The sequence below is a fragment of the Muscardinus avellanarius genome (genome assembly GCF_963383645.1).
Source record: "Muscardinus avellanarius genome assembly, chromosome: 13".
Taxonomy (NCBI): Eukaryota; Metazoa; Chordata; class Mammalia; order Rodentia; family Gliridae; genus Muscardinus; species Muscardinus avellanarius.
In genome coordinates this window covers 22,548,518-22,562,422 of record NC_137799.1, presented here as the reverse complement: position 1 = coordinate 22,562,422, position 13,905 = coordinate 22,548,518, and the positions used below count along the sequence as shown (strand labels likewise).

General features: G+C 49.4%; 1 protein-coding gene across 1 annotated transcript; it reads right to left on the bottom strand.

The window, feature by feature from the left end:
- Positions 1 to 11,502: 11,502 nt before the first annotated feature.
- POLE3 (DNA polymerase epsilon 3, accessory subunit) lies at positions 11,503 to 12,701 on the bottom strand (the record flags this gene model as incomplete). The annotated part of the gene is made up of 4 exons (XM_080709069.1): positions 11,503 to 11,750; positions 12,001 to 12,119; positions 12,481 to 12,566; positions 12,636 to 12,701. 4 exons carry the CDS (start codon positions 12,699 to 12,701, stop codon positions 11,578 to 11,580), a joined length of 444 nt encoding a protein of 147 aa, XP_080565195.1. The 3' UTR covers positions 11,503 to 11,577.
- Positions 12,702 to 13,905: the final 1,204 nt, after the last annotated feature.

The following is a 13,905-nucleotide window of genomic DNA, read 5'->3' as shown; positions in this document are numbered from 1 at the left end:
GTCTCAACCTCCCAAGCATGGGGATTACAAGCGTGCGCCATCACACCTGGCTCCCAAGCCTTTTTATTTTGAAACAGTGTCTTTGTAAGCGCAGACGCTATCCTCAAGTCTGCGATCCTCCTGTTTCGGCCTCCCAAGAATTGGGATTAATGCCCAGCTCTTATATAAGAGTCCTTCCTGAACCTGCCTTATCAAGTGCCAGTAGACAGAGCTCCTGTAGGGCAGGGCGGGGGACGGTTCACTTCTACCTCCCCCACTCTATCAGGCCCACACATGGACTCTGGCCCACAGTAAATATTTAGTTACACGAAGTACAAGAAAATATGCCCTCCATGCCAGGTAAGAGATAGGAGGCAGAAGTGAGGCATTCATAGTTCTTTTTTTCTTTTCTTTTCTTTTTTTTTATGGTATTGGGGATTGAATATAGGAGTATTCTACCTCTGAGTTATACCCCCAGCCTATATCACTTTATTTTTTATTTTTTGCGCCACCGGGAACGGAACCCAGGGGGATTCTACCTCTTATCTACGACTCCAGCCCTATATTTTATTCTTTATTTTTAAGCAGGGTCTCACTGAGTTGCAAAGGGCCTTCCCAAGTAGTTGAGACTGTTCATGAACCAAGATCCTCCTGTCTCAGCCTCCCAAATGCTGGGATTATAAGCGTGCGCCACCACGCCTGGCTCTATAGCACTTTATTTTGAAACAGGATCTCACTAAGTTGTAGAGGGCCTCACTAAGTTGCTGAGGCTGGCTTCGAACCTGTGACCCTCCCTTGTCTTAGCCTTCCAAGTACTGGGATTACTGGCATGCATCACCACACCCAGCATCATGTGTGTCTTAAGCACCTACTGCGTGCCAGGTCACCCTGGGCACTTTCACGGGTGGCTTCTCCTTGGGTCGGCAGGGCGGTCCTGGGACCCGGGGCTGTGGGGTGCATGTCACACAGGAGGAGCCTGGCCGTTGGTGAGCCACGGTTCCTGTGTGAGTTAGGAGGGCAGAGGGGCCCTCAGAAGACAAGGGCTAGAACTCAGTTGTGCAGGATACGTGAGTTCCATGGGTAAGAGATGGCATTCCTGCAGGAAGAGAAGCAAGGGGAAGGAGGGTGCTGTGGCCTGCTCCGAGGCCCTGAGGAGGTGGTGGAGGCACCTGTGGTTGGAGAGGCGCGAGGGGACCAGGGGGCCCAACCAGTCAGGGGAGATTTCTGAGCAGGAGGAGCTTGATCAAAGACTGGCCTTAGGAAGGTAAATCCTGTGGCTTGGCAGAGCAGACCAGAAGCAGAGGCGCACAGAGGCCAGGGAGGGGGCAGAGGGTGGAGAAGGGCCATCTTGAGGCAGCCAAGAGGCGGTCTCTCAGGAGGATGCTCTGGGTCAGCCTGCCCCGGAGGGCTGCAGACAGGGACGGGGCACAGAGGAGGTGATGGGAAGCCAGATTTGGAAAGGAGGCGGTTTCATTTTGATTTGGAGGTACCTAGGAAAACAAAAAGGGGAGAAGGAGAAGAGAGGAGGAGGAAGAGGAGGAGGAGGAGGCGGAAGAGGAGGAGGCGGAGGTGGTACAAAGAAAGTGAGGGCTGGCTGGCCCAAGACCAGTTGCTTCTCGGACAAGTCCTCCTCAAGGCTCAGTGTGAGCAGGGACTTACCCAAGGTGGAGTCAGAAGCTAACACAGCAGGACTAGAACTCTGGTGTGTTCTAGAATCCTGGGGATCCTTCGATGTGCCGGTGCTGCCTTTCTACCCGGTGTCTCTGGCCCCTTTAGCTCCCTCCCAGCTCAGGGGCCCATCTTATCCCACCTCCCTCCTTGACGGGGTTGGGGTTATCAGGAGCCACCCGGGGACCCACCCTATCCCCACACCACAGGGCGGGCCAGCAGCAGCAGCAGCAGCAGCAGCAGCATCTGATACAAGGCACGTCAGGCCTCCCAAAGACGTTTCAACTCCCAGATGAGCAATCACTCGGCATATATGAGGTCCTGTCTACCTAGGTTGTGCAAAATTCTGTTCTCCTGTCTGCCAGGGGTTAATCCAACTCAGCGGGGTTGCATCACTTGCCCATGTCAGCACACTTAGCACTATCCAGCCAGTATTAATTTGTTCTAGATTCCAAATGCAAGGTTTAGAATATCATCCCTGGTCGGGTATGGTGGTACACGCTTGTAATTCCAGTACTTGGGAGGCTGAGACAGGAGGATTGCAGGTTCATGGCCAGCCTCCGCTACTTAGTGAAGCCCTCTGCAACTCAGTGAGATTGCGTTTCAAAATAAAAGAATAAAATATGGCTGGGGCTGTAGCTCAGAGGTACACTGCCCCTGGGTTCCACCCCCAGTTCTACCACCACCGCCACTACCATACCAACAAAAAAATATCATCCCCCCAATATTGCTAACATTTGATTTAGAAGGCAACTCTCTTCCCATATTGCCTCTGCTTTGGGCACTGGAGAAGTGGAAGAAACAGCAGAAAAAAAATACTGAGTGTATTACTTGGGTGTTGGGCGCTGGAATAGGTACTCTAAACTAATATTATCTCATTTAATTGCAAGGATTGCTCTTTCAGTAATGAGGAAATGGAAGCTCAGGCAGGTTACATGACTTGTTTAATGCTATTGTTAATGTCATTCTGGAAAGTCGAGTCCACATGGCTCTGATTCACTTTCCTGAGGACCATCTTTGCAGCAGGCCCCTCCCTGGCTTCTGGAATCCACCACTGCATTCCACTGGCCTCAAATCTCCATCTCCTTTGGGAGGCTGAGGGAGCCACTGCCTTCAGTTTATCCATCAGAAGCATCCCACAGGACTCTATGAGCTGGGCTGCGCTGTGCAAATTTCACCCCAGGAGCCTGGGAGAGGTGGGGAGGGCAAAAGTGGAAGGGACATCCTCATTAACGCAGTTCTACTTTGCCTGGTATTTTATTGGGGAGGGTCACAGAGATTAAGAAAGGGGTATTAGTTGCCGGGCGTGACGCTTGTAATCCCAGCATTTGGGAGGCTGAGACCGGAGGATCGTGGTTCGCAGACAGCCTCAGCTACTTAGTGAGGCCCTCCGCAACTTAGTGAGACCCTGTCTCAAAATAAAGAAGAAAAAATAGGGCAGGGGGTGTAGCTTGGAGGTTGAATGCTTCTGGGTTCTATCCAGAGACCCTCAAAAAAAAAGGGGGGTATTAGTGCTGAAAGAATTAAAAAGTTGAAAATCAATGATCCTCTTTAGTCCTTTACTTTGTGTGTGTGTGTGTGTGTGTGTGTGTGTGTGTGTGTGTGTGAGAGAGAGAGAGAGAGAGAGAGAGAGAGAGAGAGAGACAGACAGACAGACAGACAGACAGACAGACACTGGGGATTGAACCCAAGGGTGTTCTACCTCTGAGCTATACCCTCAGCCTTATTTTATTTTATATTTTGTGTTGTTTTTGTGTTACTGGGAATGGAACCCAGAGGCATTCTACCTTAGCGTTACACCCCCAGCCTGATTTTATTTCTTATTTGGAAACAAAGTCTCACTAGGTTGATGAGAGTCTCACTATTTGCTGAGGCTGTCCTGGAACCTGGGATCCTCTCATTGCAGCCTGCCAAATACTGGGACTACAGGTATGCATAATCCACACCCGGCTCTTATTTTTTATTTGGAAAGAGTGTCTGCTAGTACCCACATGCTGGTTTTGGTCCTCCTATCTAGCCTCCCAAGTACTGGAATTATAGACATGTGCACCCAGCTAATTCTTTGTTTTTTTATTTTTTAGCAGTACTGGGGGCTGAACCTAGGGGCATTCTGGGGATTGAACCCATGCTATACTTCCAGCCCTATTTTTTTTTTTTTTTTAAACAAGGTCTAAGTTGCAGAAGGCATCACTAAATAGCGGAGGCTGGCCACAAACCTGCAATCCTCCTGTCTCAGCCTCCCAATTACTGGGATTACAAATGTGTACCACCAAGCCCAGCTAATTCTTTAATTATTATTATTATTATTATTATTATTATTATTTGTGGTACTGGGGTTCTTGGAAGCCCTTTTACCTCCGGGCTACACTCCCAGACCTATTTTATTTTTATTTGGAAACAGGGTCTCCTAAGCCAGTGCACGTGGCTGGCTTCAAACCTGCACGATCCTCCTGTCTTTGCCTCACAAGCGCGGGGATTACAACTTGTGCCACCAAGCCCGGCTATTCTTTATATTTTAATGTGAAAAAATGGGATGCCGAGGGACTTAGGACTTGCTTGAGATTACACAGCAAATAAGGTATAGAGCTAGATTCTGACCCTTAGGCTCTGGCTTCCAGGCCAGCGTGCTATGACCTAGCTCACACAGCCCATAACAATAAGCACTTAATAAATATTTGTGGAGTGAAAAAACACTCTTGAGTGGTATCCCTGTTTTGCAGAGTCAAATAACAAGCCAGCGTTTTGCTCTGGGAAAAGTCCCTCAGAGTTTGGAAGACTTTTGCACATTGGGAAGGCATGTCTTCTCCCAATCTAAGGAAGCCTGCAAACCTCAACTTAAGTCCTGCATCACCGCTTACAGGAACAAGCCAGCACCAGCTTGTCCAGCGCCTCTGTTCACCTACATTAGAGCAAGTGCGGTTTTCTAGAGAATAGTGTAGGGTGGTGCAAGAAAAAAAAACACGTTCAAGGTTAAATGGCCCCAGGTCTGATCTGTAACTTTGGGCACGGCTGGTGGCCTTTCACAGTCTCTATTTCATAACCTATGCGATGGGATGATATTATCAAGCTTGCAAGGCTGCGGCGAAGATTAGAGATAGTGATGAGGTTCGTGTCTGGCACTGAGTAGACAGTACGTGTGCACAGTAAGTTGTAGCCAATTTTATTATTATTGGGCGTAAGGCTGAGCTGGAACTAGATCTCCTCAACAGCCCATGACTCCTGTACCACGCCCGGAAGGAAGGATATTCACCGGGTGTTCCAAGATACCCGAGGTGTGGGTCCCTGCTTCCCAGCACCTACGTGGTAGAGGACTAAAATTTTGGCCACTACACAGATGCCAGAGTAGAGGGGTGGCCAGGGGCTGTGTCTGTGGGAGTCAATGACAGCTGGGAGTAACCTAACTTGGGAGGGGTGGATGGAGAAAGACCTGCAAGGCCAGCGGCCCCCAGGTTGTGCTGCATGGAGGATCCCAGAGGCGGTGCTGTTGGCACAGGGCTGGGAGCTGCGGCCTTGCCAGGTCTGGCAGGCTCTGCAGCTAGCTCAGAAGGCAGTCATGACCGCCAGCTAGGTAGAAGGGCCAGAGTTGAGAAACCCAAGGCCCAGGCCAGCAGCTGTCCTGCAGTTCTAAAAGGGATGGACTGGTTGTCCCATCAACCCACATTTCCTGAATAACTCGGTGCCTGGCCTGGAGCTAGATATAGAGATTAATGAAAAGTGAGACCACAGCTTGGCCCTGGGGCTTTGGGAAGCCAAAACTCCTCTGGGCTCATTGATCTGGAGCTAGAAGGAGAACCTGTTATTTCCACCGGCTCCTTAGGCTAATCACATCACTGAAACAGAGGTGAGCTGGGTTCAGGGAAGGGCACTGCCCCTGGATCACGCAGCAGGTCGGCTGCAGATCCCGGCTGGAATTCAGTTCTCTAGCAGGCCGGTCTTCGGCGCCCACTCTGAGCCTGTTTTGAAGTTTTCTTCCCAGCAGAGCCGGGCTTTTGAGCGGGGTGGGAGAGGGAAAAGGTAGCACCCTAACTCTGGACCCGCTGCTGGTGGTAGTGGGCTGGGTAAGTGTGGGTTTTGGAGTCAGAGCCGCGGATACACACCCTGGTACTGTCACTTTCCAGTTGTGTGACCCCGGGGCTTTCTCATCTCGTAAGTGGGGACTTGAGTCAACCTCAATGGGTTGTTGTAAGAACTGGAAGCGCCAGTGCGCGCAACGCCTAGCACGAGCGCCTCTCATTGTTTCCGCCTCCTTCCTCCGGGCTGCAACGCACCTCGGGCTCTGCACTGACGGAGACTGCCCTAGCGGTCTCCGAGGGATGGTGGAGCCCAGCGAGGAGACGGGAGCCCCAACTCCGGCTGCTGCAAGACATCTAACCCAAACAGAGGCCTGCGGGGACTCTCCCCCGCTGCAGCGCCAGCGCTTCAGGTCCACGGCACCACCTGGGGATGCGGACCCAGTGCAATAACCCCAGCGTCGCTCTGGAGCCCCCCTCCAAGCCTGCCATCTCCCGGAGTCCGGCACCAACTCACCAGCCTCCCTAAGAGCTTCCAGCCGCTGCTCCAACCTTCGCGGTCTCCCGCTCTGGTCACCCAGGCCCCACGTGGGGGCGGGGCGGCTCTCCCGGAAACAGCTCCCCCCCACGGCCCGCCCCACTCGCACGCAGGCCACGCCCCCGCGGGCTCGCCAGCTCCCGCGAGGCCCCGCCCACGCCACACCTGTCAGACTTGAGGCCGAGCCAATCAGGTGTGTCGAGGGGGTAGAGAGCCCGCCCCTCCCGGCCTCGCCTGGGCGGGGAAAGGCTGCGGGGAGCCTGGAGGGGCCTGGCGCGGGAGGCTAGGACCGCCCTGGCTTCACCCCTAGGTGGACTTTCCAAGTTCTCTCCCCAGCCTCGTACAAACTTGGCTCTGGTTCATTTTTTGGTGAAAGAACAATGGGATGTTAAGGACGTTAACACAACACCATAATGCCTAACATAATAGCTAAGTCCATTTTTGCGAACTGAGCACTTTAAAGTTGTCGAGTTCAGCACCAGACGGCCTTCCAGGTTTTCAGAGAAAATTGATTCCAGCGTAATTAAATTACTCGGATCCTGCTCTGCGCCATGGGTTGGAAGATGTGATGTAAAAGACAAAGGCATTTAAAAAACCAAGTCTGATAGGGGCATCAGACCTGATGGGTAGAGACATCTGGAAGGTCTGTGCGTGTATATGTGTGTGTGGGGGGGGGGTGTTGGGGGAGGGAGCTGGTGAGGCTTATGGGGTTTATGGGGTTTACTGGTGGTTGCCAGGGCATGAGTGGGTTGGGGAGCATGCAGTAACCATTTCACAAGTACAGTGTGATGAAAATATTTTGAAGCCAGACAGAAGTGGTGCTTGTACAATTTTGTGGCTGTACTAAACACTACCAAAGTGTTCATTTAAAAGGGTTAATTTTGCTAGACATGGTGGCACATGCTTGTAACCTCAGTAGTTGCTATTTGGAGGGTGAGGCAGGAGAACCTCAGGTTCAAGGTCAGTCTTAGCGACTTAGTGAGACCCGGTTTCAAAATTAAAAAAATAAAATAGTTTTGGGGATATAACGTGGGGGTAGAATGCCCCTGGGTTCAATCCAAGAAGGGGGGGGGGGCAGATATTCAGAGCAAAAGGCTCTGATATGTTTTGTTTCTTGTTTTGGTGGTACTGGGATGGAACCCAGGGACTTTCTACTTCTGGACTATACTCCCAGACCCATTTTTTTATATTTTGTTTGGAAATAGGGTCTAAGTTGCTGAGAGCCTCATTAAATAGCCGAGGCTGGTTTCGAACCTGTGAACATCCTGTCTCAGCCTCCCAAGTACTGGGATTACAAGTGTGTGCCACCACACCCGGCTTACGATCTGCTTTCATAAATTAGTGGGGCTAGAATCTGACAAGTCACTTTTTTTTTTTTTTTTTTTTTTGGTACTGGAGACGGAACCCAAGGGCATTCTACCTCCAAGTTACACCTTTGGTTTATTTTGAAACAGGGTCTCTCTAGGTTGTTGAGTCTCACAATGTTGTTGGGGCTGTCCTTGAACCTGTGATCCTCCTGTCTCAGCCTTCCAAGTACTGGGAGTATATGCATGCGCCAAGCCAGGCATGAAGGAACCTGCTTAAAAAATGAAAAAAACCTTCAAATCCAGACACCATGACAGGAATGACAAGTATGGTTGGGGAAAAGGATGACCTTGAAGAGGTCATGTAGTTTTATGTCATAGTTCCCTCAGGAAACATAGTTAAAAGTTTGGTGAGGAATGGGGAAGGACAAATTAAAGCCACAGATTTTTGGGATCCATCCTTGACTAGGGCACTCATAGCCTTACATTGGAAATTAGGTTAAAATAGATGGTTGGAGCCAGGCATGGTGGCGAATGCTTGTAATCCCAAATTTGGGAGGCTGAGAAAGGAGGACTCCAGGTTCATGGCTAGCCTTAGCAAGTGGGACCTAGTTTCTAAAACAAACAAAAACAGCTGGAGGTGTAGCTCAGAGGTAGAATGCTTGTTTCAATTCCCAGTGTCTAAAACGCGAGCGCGCGCGTGCGCGCTCGCGCACACACACACACACACACACACACACAATGGTTGGGTAAGCCTTTCTTACACAGGCTTTGAATGATGATCTAAGTAGGGATTTATCTATGTTTATTTTTTGTGGTAAAAAGGATAAAACCCATACACAAGGCCAGCGCTCCACAACTGAACTACATTCCTAGCCTTTGTTTTGAGACAGGGTTTCATTAAGTTGCCTAAGCTGGGCCGGGCGTGGTAGTGCACATTTATGATCCCAGCATTCGGTTGGTGGAGACATTAAGATTGTGGTTCACGGAGCTGGGTGTGGTGGCGCACGCTTGTAATCCCAGCATTCGGGAGGCTGAGACCTGGACAGCCTCAGCTACTTAGTGAGGCCCTCTGCAATTCAGTGAGACCCAGTTTCAAAATAAAGAATAAAAAATAGGGCAGGGGGTGTAGCTCGGAGGTCAAATGCCCCTGGGTTCCATCCCAAGACCTGAAAAAAAAAAAAAATTGTGGTTCACGGACAGTCTCAGTGCACTTCGCAACTCAGTGAGACCCTGTTTCAAATAAAATATAAAAAGAACTAAAATATAGGGCTGGGGGGTGTAGCTCAATGCCCCTGGGTTCCATCCCTGGTACTGCAAAAAAAAAAAAAAAAAACAACAAAAAAAACCAGTTGGTTAAACTGGCCTTCCCCCGGCTCTTTCCATCCCCCCTTCCCCATACTGAGTACTGAGATTGACATTGGTCTGTTCCTGGAGTTGCATAAAGCTGATGCAGTAATTCCTTCACTGATCCTCACTTTTCTTTTCTCCCTCCCTTTTCCCTAGACCACCTCCCTGACTCCACTGAGGTTTCTCCTCCATTATCTGCAGTCCTTCTTACTCCCTAGCTTCTGAGTATGAGAAAACATGACCCTTCACTTTCTGTGATTGGTTAATCTCACTTAACAATGTTCTCCAGGTCCTTCTATTTTCTTGCAAATGATATGATCTAGTTCTTTATTGCTGAGAATTCCATTGTGTGGCTATCCCATAATTTTATTTTTTTGCGGGTCTGGGGATTGAACCCAGGGGCATTCAACCTCTGAGCTACACCTCCTGCCCTATTTTTTATTCTTTATTTTGAAACAGGTCTCACTAAGTTGCAGAGGGCCTAAGCACCTGAGGCTGTCCGTGAACCGTGATCCTCCAGTATCAGCCTCCCAGATGCTGAGATTACAAGTGTGCGCCACCAAGCCCAGCTTTTGCTATCCCATAATTTCATAATCCATTCATCTATTGATGGACCCTAGGTTAGTTTCATAATTTGGCTATTGTGAATTGTGCTATGAACGGCCTTGAACTTTTGATCATTTCTTGGCATCCTGAGTAGCTGGGATTACAGGCATGTACCACCACACCCAGCTTGGATTTCACAGGAAGCAGGGAGGGACTGTAACATAACCATGTTCCAGAAGATCTCCATGGCAAGCACAATACAGGGGAAGCAGAGATGGGGCAGGAAACTGAGTTCAAAGGAAGCCACAGGAGTCCAAATGAAACTTGAGGGCTTAGCCTAGAGTGGTGCTCGTGGGAATTGAGAAAGGATGTTTCTGCTTTGGAGAAGGAAAAAGCCACTAAACCAAGTAACCACTAGTGCTTATCTTTGGGAATTTTTTTTAATGACTTGAGCAATGCCCTTGCCTGTGAACGAGCAGCACCTGCTGGTCATCCAAGGTGATGCAGGGTTCAGGGTGTGCAACCACCTGCTGGTCATCCAAGGTGATGCAGGGTTCAGGGTGTGCAACCGTCTGACCCTGTCTGCACCTCAAACACTGTGTTTGATCAGGTGGGTCTTCTCAAAGCACACACCCTATACATGTCTGTCATCACTTTATACATCTTTTTTTTTCCTGAGATGGGGTCTAACTATGTTGCTTAGACTGAACTGAACTCCTAGACTGAAGGGATGCTCCCACCTCAGCCTCTCCAGTGATGGAAATGCAGGCTGATGACAGGCATGTGCCACCACAGCTAGCTGTATATATGCCACCACCTTAAAGAAGAAAGTTCTTTATTTGTACAAAGCCATTATAATCTTCTACACAGTCTTTAGTCATTTATCAACAAACTTTTTATTGTATTAAGTTAATAAGTTAACAGTGTCACACTTCACCACACTACCTGTCAAATCCCAAGCGCTCAACTGAGATTTTAAAAAGTGCTTGGAACAGTGAATGGAAAGAGAAAAACGATAAGAAAAGCCAACAAAGACACTTTAGAAGCAATTAAAGGGAATGGTTGGCGTGGGGGATTAGATTCATGAGCACCATCAGATTTCCCTTAAGGTTCAGAGGAATTTCACGATATCATTTTTAAAAGATAAGAGGTTAGAACCAAGAAGTCAGAGGAACTTGCACTTTGGGATATTAAGCAAGTAACCAAAGTTCCTAGAGTGGAAGATGAAATGAGTAAAAGAGAATGTGGATACAGAGGAAGAGAAGCACAGTCGGGAAAAGTTGTGCCTAGAGGAAATGAAGTCTGGAACCTGTCACCAATTAAAGAATGAAAAGCTTTTCGATGTAGCATATGAAGAAATGATGTATAATAAGAGAAAACCTGGGATTCGACACGTTCCAGGAGGTGATGATAAAGCCTAAAGCTGCAGTGGTAGGTGGCAGTGAGGCACATGTAATACTTGGCCATTTGTTTTGTTAAAGACAGACACTGGCACCCTTGCATGTCTAATTCTAATCCACACTGCTAGTTTATGAGCACATGTGCCCAGAGTGCAGCCACCCCGGCAGGTGGAATGTCTACAGGAAATATAGAAGGACTGCAAACCAACCGGATCTTGAGAAAACCAAACTCAATGAATGCAACTGTCAAGTGAGGAGACAAGACAGATTTCATTACTCTCCCAGTTTCTTAGTAGTTTCCTAAAACTAAACAATTCTGACCATTCTTAATAAGCTAGTATTGCCAAGTACTGTACAACCAAACATAGGTGACCATGATCAAAGCCTCAATTTTTCCTGAGCCTCCTTCCCTGCGTGATCTGGAACATAGCAGTCAGCATGGAAATCACTACTTTTTTTTGTTGTTGAGTAAGGAGGCCTGGAAACAAAAAGTACTTAAACTTACATGTAAGTAAACATGAGATATAAAATGGACTCACTCGCCATTTAGAATCTCTCTTACCAAAAAGTCCTAACTTTCAAACTGATGAAACAAAACAGGATCCTGCCACTCAGATGCTCTGAGTCTGAGCACTGGTTTTGAAGATAATTCTGAACAGTTTTTATTTTGATCTTCTTACGCACTTGTGCCCAAGACTACTGCCCAGCAAGGAAAAGCTTCACATAAACATGTACCACATTTCAGAGTGGCAGCTTCCACAGTGCCAGTGTGCCCACCCCATTCAGTTGTCTATCTCCTCTTCTTCATTCTGTTCTTCTTCTTCCAGCCTTTCCTCGTCTTCGTCATTGTCCTCGTCTCTGCTCCTGTCTTGCTCTTCTGAATCTGTTTTTTTGTCTTTGTCTTTCTTCTTTTGCTCTGAAGCTTCTTTCTTGCCTTTCTGCTCCCGTCTATATGCTGTAAGGAAGAAGAAGCGGATTAGAGATAGGGCTGGAAGAGTGAACCAGAGTCTGTGCCTGGTAACTCCACAGTATAACTGGAGAAGCTGAGGCACAGAAGGAAAAATAACCTGCCTCAAATTGCAAACACCTGAGGTGGTGCAAAGTGGCTTACTGGACTTAAAGGGACCCACCTGAAAGCTGCAGGGCCAGGTGAACAGGTCACACTGGATGGCTATCTTCTGTCTTAGAAACGGAAGAGTCCTTACCTTCCAGAGCTTCTTTTAACGGGGTAACGAACCGCTGGAACTCCATCTCTTCCATGGCTGAGAGCACATCACTGGCGTTCAGTGTCTTGCGTTTTCCCTTCATTGCAAAGTTGTTGGCACTGACAAAAAAAAGAGCAAGGACCATCAGCGGCTGCTGGACACCCTCCTTGCTGCGTGTGCCACGGGTAGGGAAAGGCGCATGTAGAGGATGGGTAGGAACACCTACATACGGTTCAGATACATGACTTTTTGTATGACAAGGGTTAAGTCCTTCCTTTCTCTGAACAAAAAAGCTAAGGCAAAGTCATTCTGTAGTTTATTCCGCTTCGTAACTTGTAAGAACTGATGGGGGGGGGGGGCTGTGAGTCCCTCCCCAACCGAGGATAATTATTTCAGACCACAAACTCAAAACCAGGGACCCCTCTCTGCGCCTCCTTTACCCTGCCCCAGCGGAGCTCTGCCCAGCTGTGCCCCACTCACCAGGACGTGGCGTACAGCACGAAGACGCTGGCGGCGCGGGAGATGGCGCTCCGGGCCTCCTTGGAGATATTGACACCGTCCGGGAGCTGTGGGGAGACCGGGGTAAGCCAGGCTGCCGGCCCGGGCCCCGCTTCCCTACAGCCCGAGCAACTCACCGCTTCCTTGATGATCCTGGTGATGACGGCGTTGGGCAGGTTTAGGTCCTCCGGCCTCTCCGCCATGGCCGCCGCCGGGGCCGGGCCCTCTCCCGCCTCGGGCCTCCGTTTCAGGCGGCTACGGCGTCCGGACTTCCCGCGTCGTTACGGAGTGAGCCTCCGAGGCTTCCGTCAGGCCCCACGTTGCCACGCTGCGTCCCACAGTGCCCCGCGCGCCACAGCCTCCCTCCAGCCCCTTCTCCGCCTCCAGCACCTTCGAGCTTTCCATGCCGTAAAGATTTTGGCCCGCTGGGGCTTCCGTTCGGTCCCACCGTGACCCGCACGTTCCTTTGCAGGCTTGTTTCTCTGCGTTACGCCATCACCACGTCTGCAGCGTTCGCTTTAATAAGTTGGCTCAACGAGGCTTCCGTCCGTCTCCCATCATGCTCTACGCCGCTGCTTGGCGACGGCGCTGGCGCCTCTCGCGTGGGAGGCGCAGGCGTGGACTGAGAGGACCGGCAGGGCTTCCGGGAGGAGGCGGGGCTTCCGGAGTGGGGCGGGGACTCATGTAGGAGGCGGGGCCTGGCGTCGGGGGCTTCTGAGACCCAGCAGTTTGGGATCCACTTTGGTCCCGCGGAATCACGGCGCTCAGAGGTGGGAGTCTCGCACAGTTGAAGCGGGGAATATTTTCAACTCGACTGAAGCTGATGTCCATCTTTAATCGTACCATCCCTGACAACTGTGTAGTAATAGTGTTAAAGACGAGCGTTCCTCCCCCCTTTTTTTTCCATTGCTAATTATTTTGCCAGCATGGAGATAATTCTGGGGATATCGAGATGCACCTGATTAGAGCCCGGGGCTCAGTTCGGGCGGGGCAGGTAACGAACGGCTGAGAGCCAGCTGCTTGTAAGAATAATGCAACATCATATTCGCATCCAAAAACAAACTTTTAAATTATCTTTATTATTTAGTTCGTTTACTTGTTCGTCCTACATGTTTCCCAGTCAAAATCGTTACCGAATTCTTGCAGTGACATTTTAAGTTTATTTTTTCATATTCATATTTCATATTCTGTGTTTCTCGTAGAAACTCACGTCCACTGAGAACTAATGCTGCCTTTTTCCCTTAAAACATGTTGACTCAAGATTCCATGTTTTCTACTTTTCATTTCCCCGCTTTTGATGGAGACACGATTAGAGAGAACGATTTCCCTATTAGGAGAAGAACAGAGCAAATGCAATGATAAATGGAAACGGAAACTGCCTCTCTTAAGGGCCTGTTGGGCCAGAGG